The following is a 22,249-nucleotide window of genomic DNA, read 5'->3' on the forward strand; positions in this document are numbered from 1 at the left end:
CATGTTTATTTCAAATGAATATAGAAAGAAATAAAAATTAGGTAGATGTATGGTGAGATAGACAGATAGACAGACAGATAGATAGATAGATAGATAGATAGATAGATAGATAGATAGATGGATAGATGGCTAGGTAGACAATATATAGAAAGATAGATGATAGACATGAGAGAAACAAATAGATGTTTCTTTTCTTACAGCTTTTTGCGTGTTGTCTTGTTTTTTTAATTTTAGAGCAAATGAAATAATTTTATACAAATATAATCCTGTGGTAAGGTGGATTTATTCCATCCCCTCTTTACCTGCCCCCAACTGTAAAGAAATAAAATAAATAAGGTCCTTGAAGTAGTTGTATCCTTGTGATTCTTTTATTGCAATTTGTAACAGATTATTGTAACAATGTTTCATTCTGTTATTATTAATATTATTTTTATTATTATTTCGAACTCATCAAAATCATCTTCACAAAAGACATTCATTGCAGTGAAATATCCGACCCAGTTCTGAAAAATATTTCCAATAAAGCCTGTCAGTAGACTGAAATCCAGGTAGATATTTTCAATGCAGGCTACATGTGCAACCAAAGCAAATATAAATAACGAGAAACAATGGACATGTAAACTAAAAATCCCTGAAAATCAAGTATGAAAAAAAAATATATATAAAAAAATAAAATAAAAAACCCACAAGCCATGAAAATTAAGCTTTGTCCACAGGCTTATTAGATAGAAAGTCCTCCTAGTGTTCTGCATGTGCACTCATTTGCAGAGAGGTGGCTGCAGTCTGTAGAGATCTGGCTACTTAATCCTTTCCCCTATGCGGCTTGTTAAGATCTGGCAGAAGGTTTGCACATTGAGGAAATTATTATACATTCAGAAAAAAAATCCCCCTTACATATAAATCACTTGATAATTTAATCAGTGTGTGCACTTTTCAGCAGCTGAGCATAAACCATTGGCATTCCCACCCAGACCTATCCAAAGCCCAGTGTCTGGTCCTACCAAAAAATACAAAAAATATAAAAGTGATAAGGAACTATATAGACTGTGACATTGCCATGGAAAGACTCCTCCACCATAGTTGTGTCTCTGTATACACTGCAGAAGGTGTTGGCAATAATACTGTAATGGAATGGAAATGATTTCTAAGTGACCTTTTTGTTCTGTGTTCACATAGCATTCAAGTATTCCAGACTGGTAATCCTAATCTACATAGGTCCTCCGTGTTGTCACTAGAATAAACAAGGTTGTGTTGCCATTGCCTGTAAAAGTAAAGTCCTTTCTCTTCTTACAATAGTAGTTTTATTATTTTCATAATGAATCTGGATAAAGAAAACCTGATGCCCTGATAAGTTCAGTAATGCCACCTCCTGAATAGGTGCATTTTAAGACATGGACATGACCCTTGGCCATGGAGGAAGGAGAAGGTGCAGGAAAAGGAATCAGTTTTATCTGGTCAGTGGTACTTCTTCTCTCTGGTCTAAAGGAATGGAGGATTTGCTCAGGACTGATGGAGTAAAGGTGAGGAAGGAGTCTGATCTTGAAGAGGATGAGCAGTTAAAGTCAGATGCTGCTGACCTTTGTGCCAGGCCATTAGGAGAAGAGGAATGGCATGCCAAGCAGGAGCAGGGGGTGCCACCAGCAGTAAGTCCATGTGCAGGGGTGGCATAAATTGAAGGATGCCGAAATGCACATAATAATTCCGGCCTTGGGTAAGGATGAGACAGAACTCTGAAGGTGTCTAGTGGTCTCAGTGGGGAGCTAAAGGGGGTGGCAGCTGAGGCTGTAGGGGTGCCAATACCCATGTGTGAGTAGTAAGGAAGAGGTAGGTGAGATGGAAAAGGATAGGGAAGATTGCCAGTGGCTGCTGCATGGCTCATCATGTATGTATAAAATGCTGGATCTGCAGGATGGGGCCAGGTCATTGCCAGGCGCTGACGTTTGTCCTTCATCCTTCTGTTCTGAAACCAAACCTGAAAATAAAGGAATTGTCAAATTTAATATCAGATAGGATGTATAAGCTTTACACTTACTCAACTCAATAAATATGTAATGCATGGTGAAGAAGAACCCAAAATGTGATATAATACTTTCTTTAATAATTCTTGTAAAGGGCATTACATGGTATGAAATGGCTAAGAGTACAGTAGATCAAGTAGATACTATGGTGATCTGGAGTGTATTCCAGTCCTTTATCTATATGTTAGTGATGTCATGAGATTATACCATCTCCATACCTTGATGGTGGTCTCTGGTAGGTTTAGGGCTGCAGCCAATTCACATCTCCTGGGCCTGGACACATAGTTCTCCCTGTAGAACTCTTTCTCCAGACGTGCTATCTGCTCCCTGGTAAAAGCTGTTCTGTATCTGCGCATCTGGTCCCCAGAACAGGACAGGGAGCTTTGAGATCCACCGCTTGCCTTTGATGAATCACTTCCATTCACAGGACTGCCACCCATGGTCTCAGAGCACTGACCTGCACACACAGGAGTCAAACACAGGACATTATGTTACAGTCATGGCCACCCCTCTCTGCACCTTATCATAACATGAAGAGCCAAGTGGAGTCATCAAAGGGAATGTAAACAGATCTCATATTGCAATATGTATATATACAACCTAAAGCAAGTAAAACATAATGATAAAAAAATAAACATAGCCCAGTAAATATTTTCTACAGATGTAATTTCTGTCTGACATCCAAACTGGCCATGGCTATGCAGTTTTGCCCGCATATTGCTAGACAATGACAGGTCTATCCGTCACACCGATCTACTCGTACAACCACTAACCATTATTGCTTGTAACCCCTAAATTAGCGTGCATGTTCCAATTTCACACTCCAGCCTGCCCGTCCCTGTAGTCGCCTATGCCCTGTCCAATAAATTAAAGATAATGGAAAATAACATTGTTGTGTTGTAATGAAAAGTGATGAGACGATATGGTTAATCGCTCCTAAAGGACACGATCTGTATAGTAAAGATCGGTAGGAAAGATTAACACATCCGTTGTTCAGAAAATATTATTGTAATTATGATTATTATAAACAATAATAATAATTGCATTAATAGAATCATTATTGGTATGTAGATATATTATGCTCCTGCTTAGTATCATGTGTACCTGATCTTCTCAATGTAGCACCTGGTGGGCTACTGGTCAATGTACAAGTATGGGATGATCTCTGACTATTCACCTTTCAAATGCAATCTGGGCTTTTGTCAAAGTTTTAATTTAACATCCCCAAAAAAGATTTCCGAGCTGGCGCCGGCTACTAGTGAAAGTGAGAAGAGGAGTGAAGTCTGAGAGGGACATGTAAAGTAGCAGAGCAGCCAGGAGCCTCCAGCTCTCATCTCATTGTCTTTATGGTCACCTATACACAATGCCCCAGACAGGCTTCCTTGGCTCATTCTTTGATCCTGAGTGCAGAGGAAGGTGTTAAGCTCCCTGGAGAAACCACAGTGAGAGCTAGGTCTCCAACCTAAGGCTCTTCAGTGCCACCTATTATATGTCTACACAACAATGAAGGATAACAGAGTAAAACATTACAACGTGGGGCCATTTGTAACGCGGATGACTGTTACATGGAAGAGATTGTATACGGTATTATTACAGTTAGCAGGGGAAATTATAGAAATGGATTAATTTATGAAAATAAAAATACATGATAAGTAAATAAATTCAAAACATATCCATTGTGAATATAAAATCTGTAACAACATTATATATAGTAGTGTGACTATATATATATAGATATATATAGATATATCTATATCTATCTATCTATATATATATATATATATATATATATATATATATATATATATCTGTGTGTGTGATGTGTAGAGTAGATATTTTGTGTGTGTGTGTATATAGATGGGATGGGTAGATATAGATAAGATAATAGAAACATAGATAGATACATAGAAAGATATCTTCTGCCAGTGTAAGCAGTGCCCGGGCATTCCTGCTGGTACCTTTGCTGTGCTGGTAGTCGGAGCCGGCTGTGGTGCAATCCGGTGTGCAGCTCACTTCAATCTCCTCGTAAAAATCCGACTCAGTGTCCGAGCTGCTGTGGTGGCCCTTGGCTGATAGGGAATCCTGGTGGGCTGAGGGATGTAGCCTTGCAGCTGCTGTTGACCTGCAGTCGGGGTCGGTCCCTGATACAACCTCCACCTCCTCTTCTGCCCTCTCCCTGGATGCCAAGGGGCCAGCTCTAGGGCTCAAGCAGCTTCTAGGAATCATTTTCTCCTGCGGCTCCTGAATGGGGCTTCCCACTGTGTCCGACAAATTAGCCATCCTCTTGCCAACTAGAGTGCCAAGTTGTCCTCCCTCCAGGAACATGACCATGTCCTTTCTGGCTTCCATGGTGTGTGTGTGTGTGTGTGTGTGTGAGGCAGGCAGGACTAGATAGAGAGATACAGATGATGACCCTGTGCTGCCTGCACTCTCCTGTGCTGGACTGGCTCTGGGAGGGATCACCATTGCCCTCTTCTTCTAGCTGTCATCGTCATTACAGACTGTGCTGACGCCACTCATTGATTGCTGCTCCTGCTGCTGCCGGATAAATAGCGACGTCCGCCACCTACAAGATGAAAGAGGAGCCCGAGCTAATGCTTTATGGACTGACTGATGAACACGGAGGATGCACTAAGTGTGAACACACATCTACATCTGGAATCTGCCTAGTGTTCCGCAGGGATCAGTAATAGCCTCAGCCGCTAATTAAGCTTTTACTTTATTCTCTCTTTGTTACATTATTCATCAGAGGATTCATAACTTTCTCCTTTTTTCTCCATTTTTTAAGCTGAACTTGTGAAGTCCATTTACTTATCATCCATAATTCAGGGAAGCCACACTACAGTCAGCTTAAGTGACATCACAACTTGTTTTTCTTTTCTATAGTGGGAACATTTTTGGGGACTTTTTCTTGTTCTTCACCAACTCTTAGATTGCAGAAGTTCCACATGTCATGATCTTGTGTTTTGTTACAGATTCCTGGTATATTAGATGTTCCTGTCATATTGGATCAAGATGGATATTTTTTATCTTTACAGAACCTTCTTTTGACGCTTCTGTCACTGGCTCTGCAGCTCAGCCCAGGTAAAGATCATATTTATGGTACTGGAAGGGACTTTATCCATATGTACCTGAAAAAAAGATGAATAGAATGGATAGAGGGATAGGCAGATGGTAAGAACATACTTAGGTATGTGAGATAGGTGATATATAGATAGATAATAAATATAACTTACATACAAGAAAGATAATAGATAAACAGATAGATAGATAGATAGATAGATAGATAGATAGATAGATAGATAGATAGACAGACAGACAGACAGACAGACAGACAGATAGATAGATAGATAGATAGATAGATAGATGATAAATAGAACATACATTATAGATAGATGACAGACAGGTATGTAATATCACATAGATGAAAAATAGATATGTAGTTTGATCATATAGATGATAGTTTGATAATAAAACATATATGCAATATAAAAATACATAAAACATAGGTAATATTTCGAACACACACAAATATATGTGCGTTTGTGTGATACCACTATATAAATAGGTAACTAACTAATAAATAGGTAGGCAGATCTTATATAAATAAAAGTAATAATGCTCCCATTGATAAACACCTACATAAGAGATATTTGTATAATGCATATCTACACACACATATATATATATATATATTATATATATATATTTATATGTAAATTCTACCGAGAAAAGTTGACCTAATAAACATCTTTTTATAGTAGTAAGTATTATATATAAAACCATTATTAACAATACTATACAGTCTCTTTATATTGAACATTTTACATGACCAGTAGAGCTGAGAGGGTAAAATATTGGGTTTAATGTCAGTGCCCTTTTTGTAGCTTACTTTATAGACTTTCCAAGTGTATTTAGATTTCCATCATAAAGAGGAGGAAAGTGGTTCTCACAAATCACTAGCAACATAAGACCAGAAATATGAATGCTGCTATTCCCAGGGGACAGAGTTATGTATTTTAACCACCTCGAGCTCTGCCATATGGGGAATGGGAAAGCCTGGCTCTGAAATACAGATTTCCATCATGCAAACTAACAATACTAATAATAATAGTGTTGACATTCAGTAGACATAGACTTTTTCTAATACTGAAATGTAAATGGGAGAAGCAGTAAACAGAAGATGCCAGGATATGGGGCTCCACATGTAAATGTGGGAAATACAGACACAACTTTAATGGAGCACATTGCAGGAATACAGTTGCAAAATAAGTATTTTCTTTCCAGACGATGCATTCCCAGTATTATAGTCATTGTAGCACCTTATTGGAAGAGGACTGGGTGTCTGGTCATTCTCAGCAGACTCTTGGCTCCTTCCTTTGCAGTCATTCAGGGACAATAAGCAGGTAATGCCTTATAGCTATGCTTTCATTGTGTTCACTTCAAGCCATATTCATGGTGCCCAGTGCACAGTGGATCATAGACATATGTTATATAGACACAGATATTGTAAATGATGCTCTCTCACACAACAGCTGCCAGCTCTATGAATGTAATGCATGGCTGCTTTTAACCTCCTGGGTGCCAGTTCAATATGGTGCAGACTCAGCTGGCGATCAGGGGGTTAAGCACATGGCTTATCAGTAATAAAGGGTTTATACACAGCATTTAAAGCTAATAATGAATTGTGTTTTACATGTTCTGTGTAGAACTAATGTTTTACTCCCTCCTTTTAATTATTTTGTTAGTCCCATGGCAATAATGAAGCCATTTCGTTGGCATTATACAGCACTTTACATGTGGTATCCTTGCTATAGAAAATGTAAGATCATCTGTTCAACTTGTGCTCAGTTTTATGCTTTTAATGGCCATTTCCCTTTTACTCCATCAAGCTTTAGTTGCAATATGTAGATTTTTCTGAGGAGGAGGGATAATGACCACATGAGAGAGATGGAGCTGCCACTAATTACCAGGGGACAATGGTGACAGGTGACAGGTTATTGGCTACTGACCTCACAGTGAAAAGCATAGAAAGTGTTTGCACTGAGCAAACAGTGGACCTTTCACACTGGATAAATTGTAGGAATTGTTTTTAAAAGACACACACTTTGCTAGGAACCTAAATAATGTCCTGTATACACTGGATTTAATATTCACGAACAAAATAATTTTATATTTTATTATATCAGTAAAGGTAATGAAGAAAGGGAACTAATTGTAACATATTTGTGCAAATGTGGTTAGAATTCCCCTTTAATTTCTGTCTACATTTGTAAGTCGCAAAATGTAAGTGTACACAATGTAACAATCACTTTACATGCTTTGCTTTTGTTCAGATATTAATAATAAATTGGTACATATCTGAACTATATCTAGTTGAATATCCAGTATCTGAATGACAAATAAATTATCTCCATTTTTTTCTTGAGTCAATGATCCAGTTACACTAAATGAGAAAAGAGTAGAACTACACAACATAGATAGCCCTATAAAATCGTGAAAACTCTCCATTAAACTGTCGGTAACTAAAAGTCAGCGCCTTATTGTCTCCATGCTAACCACAGGGCAGAGCTATCTACAATACAGTTACCAGTGTATAGTAATCACAAACCATCACACACTAAAACAATTAGTCCAGTGTAAACAAACATAACCAAGGGAACAAACATATACTGTATAAGATTACAATTATGTACCTAAGTTTAATGATGGTGCAACCATCATTCTGCAGATGGTTGCACCATGTATAATTAGATTGACGTGGACATATGCTAAGTGCTCAGGATCAGAACAAAACCAAGAAGAAGACTGTTAAAAATCTTCTAATAATTACAAAATGAGGATATTTTGTGTAGGTTTATAGCAGGGCATGTGTACTTCCAGTTATTTTCTTTGGAAACGGAATTTGGAGAATATGAAGGAACTTAAGGCTATAAAAAGGTTTAATGAGTAATATTTATTGCAGAAGACTGTGTAAAGTCAGCAAAAGGGGATTACAGGTTTTATGTAAATGAATGTGTAATGAAAGTTCTTCAACTTCGTGCAATATACATATTGATTGCAATGTTCAAGATTTGCAAGATTTCTGCTTGCTGTCACTGAATAGAAACATTCCTATTACATCCGAGGCGACAACCCAAATAGATAGATGTTTCAGATTTACTACAAATGTATCCAGTCCAGGCAACGCTGTGAGCAAAACACACTATAAAACATCAGTTCTGTTTGTTACATTGTATAAATGTAGGTGAAATGTAATGTGTCAGCCTGTAGATCAGATTGTTCAGAACACAATGGATTGCAAATAAAGGGCATTATATTAGGTGAGGTTCACTCACAACTACCTTTTATTTTTTTGTATATGTTATTTCCTCTCCTACTAGACTGAAATAGATAATATATTAGACTATATAACAGGATTTATTTAAGTATGTGAACACCACCTTACTGTTGATTGATGAATATTTTTATGGTAAATAGATCCCATAAAAAAGAGCAAAGGGATTTTGGAATTGAAAGCTTGTGCTATAATGCTGTAATTGGGAAGTGTGTAAATGAGCTGCCAATATTTTCTGTATGGATTTTTGTCACCACTTTAGAATCTGGATGTATCTTCAAACATTTCATCACTATGGCTAAGATCACACTACCATTCAAACCTCCTTTAAAAAAAAAAATGTAAAGAACTGAGGTTTAATGTATGAATTGAAATCCTATTGACGTCAATGTAATATTTTATGTCATCCGTTATGGTCAGTTAAGCTCAGTTTACGCTAACATTCAGATTTCCGTTTCCAGCTTCCGCTTAAAATAGTAAAAAAATGGCAATTCAACGGATCCGTTATAAATCCCATTGAAATCAATGCAATTTTTAATGTAATCTGTTGTCAGACAGTCATCCATTATTCTTGTATTTTTTTGGACTTAATAAATGACGGAGCTTGAAGTACTTTTATTCTGTTAAAAAAACTGATTCATAATGGATGACATTAAGTTATCCTTTCCATTGAAGTAAATGGCGGCGGATAGTAAGTGTCAGTTTTTACAGTTTTTTTTAGATTAAGAAATAGACAGATACTGTATATATAGACCGTAATAATTATTATATAGCTATAAAAATAGATGATGGATAGATTATAGATAAATGTGAGGTATAGAGAGAAAGATAGGTAGGCAAATAGAAATTAGATATCAATAGGTAGAAATTAGAGATCGATAGATGACATCTATGATGGATAGATAGATAGATAGATAGATTTGAGGATTGGATAGATAGACATATATATATATATATATATATATATATATATATATATATATATATATATATATATATAATGTCATTCATTATGTTCAGTTGTACCGTTTATGTACCGTTATCCGTTATCTTTTTGTAATGGAAGTAAACGGAAATCCTGTTGGTAGTGTGAATTTAGCCTTAGGCAGGCATCTGTTTGAAACTGAGAAAAAGTACTACAGCCACCGTAATTTTTTTTTTTAGAAAAAAAAAACTGCATGCCTAACTGACCATAGCATATGACATAAAATTTACATTAATGTCAATGGGATTTTTAATTGATAAGTTAAACCCCCGTTCTTTACATTTTTAATTTTGTTGTAACGGAGGCAATGCTAAAGTCACACTATCATTCCTTACCTCCGTTAAAAAAGTGAAGAATGGAGCTTTAACGTATCAGTTGAAAATCCTATTGACATCAATGTAAATTTCGTGTCATCGGTTATGGTCAGTTAGGCAGGTATCCTTTATCCATGCCTTTTTTTCAAATGTAGGAAAAGTTCTGCAGCCTCCGTCATATTTTCTTCTAAAAAATGCATGGATAACGGATACCTGCCTGACTGGTTACTATAACCTCTTTTAAAGGTAAGGTAAGGAAGTAAGGAATGGTAGTATGAAATGAGCCTAAGGACGGCAGTTGGAATGCTAGTGTGAACTTAGCCTAAGCCATTTAAACCGCTGTTTCTTACTTCTGTTAAAAAAAGTAAAGAACTGAGGTTTAATGGAAGTTTAACATATCAATTAAAAATTCCATTGACATCTATGTAAATTTTATGTCATCTATTATGTTACATTTAGGCAGGTTTCCATTATTTGATGTACATTTCCTCCATTTAAAAAAAAAAACTGCATGTATAACGCATGTCTGCCATTGATGTCAATGGGATGTTAATTTTTTAGTGTAAGAATTTATTCACGTTCACTCAATGTTTATCAGTATTGCTTTGGCATAGGGCAGAAAAGCCGAATTGAAACTTATGTTAGGAAAGATCCCAGATTTGTCTTTGGGTTGCAGATTGGTCCATTCGGTACACCAAAATGTTATCAGTTGTGTTTGGAAAAAACATTGCACATGAACACTCCTTAAATGATATATACAGGGACTCTTCCCGTCTCACCTAACTCTACTCATTTTTTCTCATCACCTTTAAAGGGGCCAAAAATGTCAGATGGCAAGTGTGGACTGCACTAAAATGGGTGATTTTACAGTAGCAAAATGTTTCATAAATCTCCTTCAATGTGCAGCTTGTTTTACAGAAAAGAAGGGCATAACAAAATCGTCCCCAAAAATTCCACTGTTTGGTAGGCAGGACCTTATCAACTATAAGGAAATAGAACATAAAATTATTAATTTAAAGGAAGCTGAAGAAGCTGATTGTAGTGCAGTGTTTTATCTACAACACACAAAAAACGCACTGCTATACTCCCTCACCTCGTGTCTCCATCCACCCTTCCATATAGACTGTGAGCTCTCAGGGGTTCTCCTTCCACTTGTGGCAGTTCAGTTGAGTTTTGTGTCTTTTGTTCTTGTTTTTATGCAATCTATGTGACCTTTCACATGTCCAGCACCATGGAATTAATGGCTCACTATAAATAAAAATACAGTTTCTATCACGGCACAGATAGCAAAGTTTCCACTGTTTTGCGCATCCAAAACAAAATGCATAGCAGGGTGGTATGGGCAACTTAGCAGATTTACTGTTTTGCGCAGTCAAATGTAGCAGAACACTAAGATATTAAAAGGAGATGTTGCTCTATGAAATACGTCACTATACTACTTGAGAGCCAAGAAGACATTTCCTATGACCTGCCTCCGTTACTTTATTTTTCTAGAGCAGCAAGAGGTTGCAGTCCATGTTGTAATATCATAGGAATGAAGTGGTCTATGTGGGTGCAGAATATTTATTGTCCCAGTCAGCATTGCATTTATTACCATAAATGGCAGTATAGTTCAAAGTAGTGGCGATATCTATAAAGCTGCTAGCAGTATTGCCACATATGTATGAGAGTTTCTCCTGTAGGTTCTTAGAGATAGACTGTATAGAATTATCTAAGACTGTCCAGTTCCACATGGTCTTCAGGTCATGTATGAAGGTGGGGGACGGACTGATGTGTTTCTGTAGATAGTTCAATAGTATGGGGATCCACATCCGCAGATGTCTCCGAAAATATTGTGAGAAGAGCAGATAGTGGAAGAGTGAAGCAGAAGGTAGTCTCGAAGAGACTATGACTGCTCTTGGCTCATTTGGTTAGAGATATATGGAGGGGACAGGTTATGGATGGCTTTGGTGGTCATATTTAGTAAGAACAATCGTGGAACCGGCACAGCATAAGACACTTCACAGGGGTAAGATGCCAAAATTGATTCTTCTTTATTGGAAAAAGTCACAACATGTGAGGAAATACAGCGGTTGACGCGTTTCGACGGTACCCCGTCTTAATCTTAACCTGACTATTGGCAAAACCACGCTATCTTTATAGTGAGTCAGCTGGCTGATTAAAGAGGGAAACACACCCCTTCCTGGGCGGCCAATCGAACCGGGCCACGCCCCAGAATCACGCGACACTTGTCACATGACCGGGAGCGGGGCCCGGCACAGATGCCGCACAAGCAGCTGCTATGACAGCCCGAGGTACGGACTCCGCCTACCCGATCTCGTGACCTTCTGCCACTAGGTCACATGACCGGGAGCAGTGCCCGGAATCGGAGCTGAAGGTAAGTGAAACATAAAAATATGTCTACTATTAAAAACATGGTCATTGCCAATCGTAATAACAACATACATTGGCTATACATGAATACAAATGTATTAAGGGACTAAAGAAAAAGAATTCCCATTGATTCACCGGGTATCCCATAGAGAATAGCACAAGCATATGTGCTCAAAAGCCTGATGTCTATATATCACTGAAGACAAACAAAATGGAGCATGGCAAAAAACAAAAAACAATAGTGTAAATGTAAATATGGAGACGGACATAACCCGTACTGCATCAAAACAATACCGAAACTTAACTTTCTTAATATGTTAGTATGATGTCTTGTCTCTTGTTCATGCCCCGTGGTGTTCTGCTCTCCATCACAAAAATCCAATAGCTTTCTCTGTTCAATAACTTCCTTTTAATGTTACCACCCCTAATGGGAAGAGAAACCTTTTCAAATCCTGTCCATGTGAAACAACATGTAGATTTATCATGTGCCTCTCTGAAATGTCTCGACGCTGCCGAGACACCAACCGACTCATTGGTGATATCTGATAGGTGTCTGCGGATTCTAGTTTTTAGAGGCCCTGTGGTATGTCCTATATATTGTATGTTACACATGTTGCATTTAATCGAGTATATGGCATTGCTTGTGTTGCAATTTAAATAAGACCGGATGGGATAACTCTTGTTTGTGCTGCAGGATGTTATATTAGTGCCAATTGTCACGAACCTACATGCTTTGCATAATGTGTGTCCGCATTTGTGAAAACCTTTAGTCTCTAACCAAGTGGTATTCTTTTTATGACTTTTGAATAAACTTGGTGAAAGAACGCTACCTATCGTGGGGGCTCTTCTTGCTACGCATTTAACTCCATCATTTAATAAAAAGTGAAGAGTTGGGTCCTGTAATAAAATCGGGACATATTTCTGAACTATTTTAGTAATTTCCCTAAACTGTTTGCTGTAAGTAGTGGAGAAAATTATAGGAGATTTATTCTCTTTTCTAGCAAGACTAATACTTTCTGTTCTTTGTACCGATTTGTCTTTCAATAAATCTTCCTGTTTCAGATTGCCCACTCTATTAAAGGCCTTTACCACTGTGGGGTTGTGATAGCCTCTCTGGATAAGTCTCCTTTTGAGGTTTGTCGCCTCCTTTTCATAATCATCTTTATCGGAACAATTTCTCCTAAGACGTACCAGTTCCCCATATGGTATATTTTGGGTAACATGGGGGGGATGGCATGAGGAGGCCAAAAGGGTGGTGTTCCTTGCCATTTCTTTCCTATATGGCACCACCTTGACTCTCCCGTGTTCACCAATTAGGGTGACATCCAAAAATGGGATTGCATTACCACCAAACAGGGACGTAAATTTTAAATTCATTTGGTTATTGTTAAGATAACCAACAAAGTCTGTAAACATAGATTCTGTGCCCCTCCACACCCACACCAGGTCGTCTATGTAACGGCCAAACCATACTATAGACTCCTGGTGTGGGTTGGAAGGCGAAAAAATACACGTTTCCTCCCATTGGGACATATATATATTTGCAAGGGAGGGGGAAAATTTGGCCCCCATTGGGGCCCCCTCCACTTGCAAATAATAAGTGCCATCAAAAAAGAAAAAATTGTTCTGAAGTAAAAATCCAGTGGTAAGAATTAAATACTCTTTTAAAGCTGTACTGTAGGTACTATATCTGTCCAGGTGTCTCCGCAAGAAAAAAAGACCTAATTCGTGTGGGATAGACGAATACAAGGCGGTAACATCACAAGATGCCCACCTGTACTCCTCATGCCACTCAAAATCTTTCATAATCTTTAACAAATGTTTGGTATCTCGTAAAAACGAGGGGGTGGCTCTAGTGATGGGTTGGAGGAAGTGGTCCACCCACTCTCCCAGTCTCTCACCCACTCCCCCTATCCCAGCCACAATGGGTCTTAAAGGTGGCGGGAAGATGTTCTTATGTACTTTGGGGAGTGAATGAAAGACTGGAGTGATGGGATCCACAACATACAGAAAATCTTTCTCTCTCTGTGTAATGATACCAAGTGCAACGCCTTCCTCGAGTATTCTTAATAGTTGTTTCTGGACTGACTTGGTGGGATTCATTTGTAGGGTGCGATACGTCTTTCTATCCTTTAGCATATCTTCATTAAGGGTTTTATAAAGGGCGGCATCCATCACCACTATAGCCCCCCCTTTGTCTGCAGACCTAATAATTAGGTCCGGATCTTCTTTGAGTAATTTTAGAGCCTCCCTTTCTCCCTTTGATAAGTTCTGATGAGCTTGTTGAGCACTACCTTCCCTCATCTTTTTGTGTAGTGCTACCAATTCCTTCTCAACTATGTCCTGAAAGTGATCTAAAACAGGGACTCGTGAATTAATGGGATAAAAATCTACATTTCTAGTACAAAATTCACTATTGACCCAATCATTACTCTCCCCTTGTTCACACTCCAATGACCTAAGTGTCAGTACAATATCTTGTTCTTGAAAATTCCCCATAGCCACATCTGTTCTCATGAGATCTGCTATATACTCATTAAATTTGTTAGATGCGGGCAAAGAGCTCTCAGTTGTGTCTACTTCACTCCTGTTTTGTGGGTCGCAATCTTTGAAATGTTTCTTGACCGTGATATTGCGTGCTAATTTATTAATATCCAAAAGTGTATTGAACAAGTTAAAGTCCACTGTAGGAGAAAATTTTAAACCCTTTGACAATAATTTGACTTGGTTGTCAGACAAGATTCTACTAGAAATATTAATAACTGGTTCTATTATGTGTCCTTCTTGGCCCGAGTTTTCACTCCTGGATTTCTTGTGTTTACGTCCTGCCCGTCTGATCCGTTTTTTGACGACTTGTCAGAAGGCCTTTGACTCTCTCCTGGTTTGGACTTTTGTGTGGTATCTTTATTTTTGCGTCTCGCTCCAACTCGTTCATCCTCCATTTGTGAAGACATCTGATTTGAGGTCACACTGTCTCTAGATCCCTCCGTGTCCGAGAAACTGACTTTAGAATTGTAATACCTTTTATTACCCCTTTTATTCCGTTTCCTTAAGATGGATTTTGGTGTACTTGTATTGGCATATGTGCCTTGTTCTCGTCGTCTCCAAACATATAGTTCATTATTGCGGTAGTCGATGACGTCCCGTTCAAATTTCTTTCTCTTAATCGCTGTGATGGTGTCTTCCAAGGTTTTCACCTTCTCTGCAATAATGGACGTCTGTTGTGTGTAAACCGACTCCGGTAATTCTTTCTGGAGGGAATCTCTTAGATCATTAATTTCTGTTTTAATGTCCATCAATATTGTTTGTTCCTGTTCTATTATTAGTCGCATTAATTTCATCGAACATTCACTAAGAACTTCATGCCATTTCTCTAGGAACTTACTAGAGTACTCAGTGGTGGGAATTTTTTTAATTCTCAACCCTCTGGGTATCATATTTTTCTCTATGTAAGAACTTAAAGTCTCGGAATCCCACCACATACGAGCCTCTTTTTCACATAATTTCAACAGTTTGTCCCATAACACAAAATCATTAGACTTCGAATCAGAATTTGCGGAGCCGACGTTAAAAATGGCTGCTGCCCGGTTTCTCCTTGTATCATTCTCGGAAGTATTCGTGCTCCCAGATTCTAGGTCTAAATCCTCCCGTTGTGACATTTTATTACAAGTATCAAAAAACAATAAGATCTAGGAATTACGGGGAGACTACGGCTCTTGGCTATGTAAATATAAGTATAAAAGTCCAACCTCCACTACTATGTAGGAAAAGGTAAAAATAAAGCCGGCTCACCCAACCTTCAGATCCTCTTGGCTCTACACACGCTGTGAAGTTTTCCTGGTGCACGGAGACAGCAGACCATAGCCTTGAAGCAACAATGAGAACAATCGTGGAACCGGCACAGCATAAGACACTTCACAGGGGTAAGATGCCAAAATTGATTCTTCTTTATTGGAAAAAGTCACAACATCTGTGCCGGGCCCCGCTCCCGGTCATGTGACAAGTGTCGCGTGATTCTGGGGCGTGGCCCGGTTCGATTGGCCGCCCAGGAAGGGGTGTGTTTCCCTCTTTAATCAGCCAGCTGACTCACTATAAAGATAGCGTGGTTTTGCCAATAGTCAGGTTAAGATTAAGACGGGGTACCGTCGAAACGCGTCAACCGCTGTATTTCCTCACATGTTGTGACTTTTTCCAATAAAGAAGAATCAATTTTGGCATCTTACCCCTGTGAAGTGTCTTATGCTGTGCCGGTTCCACGATTGTTCTCATTGTTGTTTCAAGGCTATGGTCTGCTGTCTCCGTGCACCAGGAAAACTTCACAGCGTGTGTAGAGCCAAGAGGATCTGAAGGTTGGGTGAGCCGGCTTTATTTTTACCTTTTCCTACATAGTAGTGGAGGTTGGACTTTTATACTTATATTTACATAGCCAAGAGCCCTAGTCTCCCCGTAATTCCTAGATCTTATTGTTTTTTGATACTTGTAATAAAATGTCACAACGGGAGGATTTAGACCTAGAATCTGGGAGCACGAATACTTCCGAGAATGATACAAGGAGAAACCGGGCAGCAGCCATTTTTAACGTCGGCTCCGCAAATTCTGATTCGAAGTCTAATGATTTTGTGTTATGGGACAAACTGTTGAAATTATGTGAAAAAGAGGCTCGTATGTGGTGGGATTCCGAGACTTTAAGTTCTTACATAGAGAAAAATATGATACCCAGAGGGTTGAGAATTAAAAAAATTCCCACCACTGAGTACTCTAGTAAGTTCCTAGAGAAATGGCATGAAGTTCTTAGTGAATGTTCGATGAAATTAATGCGACTAATAATAGAACAGGAACAAACAATATTGATGGACATTAAAACAGAAATTAATGATCTAAGAGATTCCCTCCAGAAAGAATTACCGGAGTCGGTTTACACACAACAGATGTCCATTATTGCAGAGAAGGTGAAAACCTTGGAAGACACCATCACAGCGATTAAGAGAAAGAAATTTGAACGGGACGTCATCGACTACCGCAATAATGAACTATATGTTTGGAGACGACGAGAACAAGGCACATATGCCAATACAAGTACACCAAAATCCATCTTAAGGAAACGGAATAAAAGGGGTAATAAAAGGTATTACAATTCTAAAGTCAGTTTCTCGGACACGGAGGGATCTAGAGACAGTGTGACCTCAAATCAGATGTCTTCACAAATGGAGGATGAACGAGTTGGAGCGAGACGCAAAAATAAAGATACCACACAAAAGTCCAAACCAGGAGAGAGTCAAAGGCCTTCTGACAAGTCGTCAAAAAACGGATCAGACGGGCAGGACGTAAACACAAGAAATCCAGGAGTGAAAACTCGGGCCAAGAAGGACACAAAATAGAACCAGTTATTAATATTTCTAGTAGAATCTTGTCTGACAACCAAGTCAAATTATTGTCAAAGGGTTTAAAATTTTCTCCTACAGTGGACTTTAACTTGTTCAATACACTTTTGGATATTAATAAATTAGCACGCAATATCACGGTCAAGAAACATTTCAAAGATTGCGACCCACAAAACAGGAGTGAAGTAGACACAACTGAGAGCTCTTTGCCCGCATCTAACAAATTTAATGAGTATATAGCAGATCTCATGAGAACAGATGTGGCTATGGGGAATTTTCAAGAACAAGATATTGTACTGACACTTAGGTCATTGGAGTGTGAACAAGGGGAGAGTAATGATTGGGTCAATAGTGAATTTTGTACTAGAAATGTAGATTTTTATCCCATTAATTCACGAGTCCCTGTTTTAGATCACTTTCAGGACATAGTTGAGAAGGAATTGGTAGCACTACACAAAAAGATGAGGGAAGGTAGTGCTCAACAAGCTCATCAGAACTTATCAAAGGGAGAAAGGGAGGCTCTAAAATTACTCAAAGAAGATCCGGACCTAATTATTAGGTCTGCAGACAAAGGGGGGGCTATAGTGGTGATGGATGCCGCCCTTTATAAAACCCTTAATGAAGATATGCTAAAGGATAGAAAGACGTATCGCACCCTACAAATGAATCCCACCAAGTCAGTCCAGAAACAACTATTAAGAATACTCGAGGAAGGCGTTGCACTTGGTATCATTACACAGAGAGAGAAAGATTTTCTGTATGTTGTGGATCCCATCACTCCAGTCTTTCATTCACTCCCCAAAGTACATAAGAACATCTTCCCGCCACCTTTAAGACCCATTGTGGCTGGGATAGGGGGAGTGGGTGAGAGACTGGGAGAGTGGGTGGACCACTTCCTCCAACCCATCACTAGAGCCACCCCCTCGTTTTTACGAGATACCAAACATTTGTTAAAGATTATGAAAGATTTTGAGTGGCATGAGGAGTACAGGTGGGCATCTTGTGATGTTACCGCCTTGTATTCGTCTATCCCACACGAATTAGGTCTTTTTTTCTTGCGGAGACACCTGGACAGATATAGTACCTACAGTACAGCTTTAAAAGAGTATTTAATTCTTACCACTGGATTTTTACTTCAGAACAATTTTTTCTTTTTTGATGGCACTTATTATTTGCAAGTGGAGGGGGCCCCAATGGGGGCCAAATTTTCCCCCTCCCTTGCAAATATATATATGTCCCAATGGGAGGAAACGTGTATTTTTTCGCCTTCCAACCCACACCAGGAGTCTATAGTATGGTTTGGCCGTTACATAGACGACCTGGTGTGGGTGTGGAGGGGCACAGAATCTATGTTTACAGACTTTGTTGGTTATCTTAACAATAACCAAATGAATTTAAAATTTACGTCCCTGTTTGGTGGTAATGCAATCCCATTTTTGGATGTCACCCTAATTGGTGAACACGGGAGAGTCAAGGTGGTGCCATATAGGAAAGAAATGGCAAGGAACACCACCCTTTTGGCCTCCTCATGCCATCCCCCCCATGTTACCCAAAATATACCATATGGGGAACTGGTACGTCTTAGGAGAAATTGTTCCGATAAAGATGATTATGAAAAGGAGGCGACAAACCTCAAAAGGAGACTTATCCAGAGAGGCTATCACAACCCCACAGTGGTAAAGGCCTTTAATAGAGTGGGCAATCTGAAACAGGAAGATTTATTGAAAGACAAATCGGTACAAAGAACAGAAAGTATTAGTCTTGCTAGAAAAGAGAATAAATCTCCTATAATTTTCTCCACTACTTACAGCAAACAGTTTAGGGAAATTACTAAAATAGTTCAGAAATATGTCCCGATTTTATTACAGGACCCAACTCTTCACTTTTTTTTAAATGATGGAGTTAAATGCGTAGCAAGAAGAGCCCCCACGATAGGTAGCGTTCTTTCACCAAGTTTATTCAAAAGTCATAAAAAGAATACCACTTGGTTAGAGACTAAAGGTTTTCACAAATGCGGACACACATTATGCAAAGCATGTAGGTTCGTGACAATTGGCACTAATATAACATCCTGCAGCACAAACAAGAGTTATCCCATCCGGTCTTATTTAAATTGCAACACAAGCAATGCCATATACTCGATTAAATGCAACATGTGTAACATACAATATATAGGACATACCACAGGGCCTCTAAAAACTAGAATCCGCAGACACCTATCAGACATCACCAATGAGTCGGTTGGTGTCTCGGCAGCGTCGAGACATTTCAGAGAGGCACATGATAAATCTACATGTTGTTTCACATGGACAGGATTTGAAAAGGTTTCTCTTCCCATTAGGGGTGGTAACATTAAAAGGAAGTTATTGAACAGAGAAAGCTATTGGATTTTTGTGATGGAGAGCAGAACACCACGGGGCATGAACAAGAGACAAGACATCATACTAACATATTAAGAAAGTTAAGTTTCGGTATTGTTTTGATGCAGTACGGGTTATGTCCGTCTCCATATTTACATTTACACTATTGTTTTTTGTTTTTTGCCATGCTCCATTTTGTTTGTCTTCAGTGATATATAGACATCAGGCTTTTGAGCACATATGCTTGTGCTATTCTCTATGGGATACCCGGTGAATCAATGGGAATTCTTTTTCTTTAGTCCCTTAATACATTTGTATTCATGTATAGCCAATGTATGTTGTTATTACGATTGGCAATGACCATGTTTTTAATAGTAGACATATTTTTATGTTTCACTTACCTTCAGCTCCGATTCCGGGCACTGCTCCCGGTCATGTGACCTAGTGGCAGAAGGTCACGAGATCGGGTAGGCGGAGTCCGTACCTCGGGCTGTCATAGCAGCTGCTTGTGCGGCATCTGTGCCGGGCCCCGCTCCCGGTCATGTGACAAGTGTCGCGTGATTCTGGGGCGTGGCCCGGTTCGATTGGCCGCCCAGGAAGGGGTGTGTTTCCCTCTTTAATCAGCCAGCTGACTCACTATAAAGATAGCGTGGTTTTGCCAATAGTCAGGTTAAGATTAAGACGGGGTACCGTCGAAACGCGTCAACCGCTGTATTTCCTCACATGTTGTGACTTTTTCCAATAAAGAAGAATCAATTTTGGCATCTTACCCCTGTGAAGTGTCTTATGCTGTGCCGGTTCCACGATTGTTCTCATTGTTGCTTCAAGGCTATGGTCTGCTGTCTCCGTGCACCAGGAAAACTTCACAGCGTGTGTAGAGCCAAGAGGATCTGAAGGTTGGGTGAGCCGGCTTTATTTTTACCTTTTCCTACATAGTAGTGGAGGTTGGACTTTTATAGTCATATTTAGTAGTTTTGTTGTGTACTGGGTCAACATTGGAAGGACTGGCAGAATGTGAACAGAGCATGTCACCCTACAGAGCACATTTTAGGATGTTCTAGCTGTAAAACACCACCTTTACATACACTGGCGTAACTAGAAGCTGATGGCCCCAGTGCAAAGTCTGTGCTCGGCCCCCGACTATAATGTATGGTTTATTGTACTAGTCTTCTCATATGGGAAAGTGACACCATAAGGGCCCCCTAAACCTCTTGGGCCCAGGTGCGATCGCAACCTCTGCACCCCCTAAAGTTACGCCCCTGTTTACATATGTAAATGTTATGTTACTTATGTATAGCTATAGATAAAGTATAGATAGGTATTGTTATAGATAAGAGTCATTTAGAGCCCATAGTGTTCACTTCCACAGGTCACAGAAGAAACTAGACATCAATGTTAATATTATTTATTTATAAAATTTATACTAGAACTGTAGTAATGATATGCAAATTAACTCATACTAGCAATTTGGGATTTGCACTTTTTCAAACAACACAGAGAGACACATCCTCATAAAAACAAAAAGCTTACTCACACATAAACTTCTTTGAGACACTTTGGTTGGATTGAACAAAAACAAAAAAAATCACAGCGACAATCATATGATGTATGTCATTAAACATTTTGTATGTGGTGACCATCACTACACCTCAGCGAGCTGGAGAGGAGGAGGATGAGCGCTGCTCACCCCTCTGCTTTCCTTAGGGCAGCACAGGACCGGCGCCGTATCACGGCAAAATATAGAACATGTCCTATATTTCGCCGTGCATGATCACTGTACAATGAGCAGGTGCCATAGACGTTAATGGGGACGTCAATATTGTTTCCATTATTTTTGTGTGAATGAGCCCTTATAATGAAAACATTTATGTGAAGTTTTTTTTTGGGGTGGGGGGGACGGGGTGGTTCCTATCTACTCTAATTGACATAAATAATGTAGACTCAAACATTGGATTGCTGCAAAACTGCTGTAGAAATGTCTCCTGCAGATACATAAATGATTACCAGGATAGTCTTATTAAACATTTGGCCTTGTGCCCCTAATGCCCCTATAATAGAAGCTTTTAACAGTTGCTTTTGTGTAGTGTCAATTTTGGTGAGAGATTGTTTACCGACTTTCCTCTACAGTTCACTTTCAACTCTCTAACAAGTAAACTTTGCAGGTTTTTCAAACTATTTTCCCTGTTTTGAACAATCTCTCATTTTAGAGAAATATACGATTTTGTTTTTATGTAAATTTGGTTCTAGGGTCGTGAAGGATTATTATTATTATTTATAGAGCACCATTAATGCCATGCTGCTGTACAATCCGTAAGGGGTTCACACACATTAAGATAAGAACATGACTTAGAAGTAAACGGGTAGTAATAGAATAAAAATCACATCCTGTAAGGTAAGTAAAAAAGGCAGAAACTCCTTGCCCACTTGTAATTTAGATACTGACATTGCCCTACTCCAAGAAACATATTTAGAAAGAGAATA

At 39.0% G+C, this 22,249-nt stretch overlaps 1 protein-coding gene across 1 annotated transcript; it reads right to left on the bottom strand.

Moving 5' to 3' along the window:
- Positions 1-365: 365 nt before the first annotated feature.
- Positions 366-4,384, bottom strand: EVX1 (even-skipped homeobox 1). The gene is made up of 3 exons (XM_072154823.1): positions 3,977-4,384; positions 2,237-2,475; positions 366-1,972 (listed from the first exon to the last, which is right to left on the bottom strand). Exons 1-3 carry the CDS (start codon positions 4,365-4,367, stop codon positions 1,448-1,450), a joined length of 1,155 nt encoding a protein of 384 aa, XP_072010924.1. The 5' UTR covers positions 4,368-4,384; the 3' UTR covers positions 366-1,447.
- Between the last annotated feature and the right edge of the window lie 17,865 nt (positions 4,385-22,249).

This window comes from Engystomops pustulosus, chromosome 5, assembly GCF_040894005.1.
Source record: "Engystomops pustulosus chromosome 5, aEngPut4.maternal, whole genome shotgun sequence".
NCBI classification, from domain to species: domain Eukaryota; kingdom Metazoa; phylum Chordata; class Amphibia; order Anura; family Leptodactylidae; genus Engystomops; species Engystomops pustulosus.

Excerpts from the sequence above, each read along its gene's own strand:
- EVX1 (XM_072154823.1), bottom strand. The coding sequence starts at position 4,367 with ATGGAAGCCAGAAAGGACATGGTCATGTTCCTGGAGGGAGGACAACTT. Across the intron at positions 2,476-3,976 it reads CGACTACCAGCACAGCAAAG|GTCAGTGCTCTGAGACCATG; the intron begins GTACCAGCAGGA and ends CTGTGTGTGCAG. Across the intron at positions 1,973-2,236 it reads TACCAGAGACCACCATCAAG|GTTTGGTTTCAGAACAGAAG; the intron begins GTATGGAGATGG and ends CTTTATTTTCAG.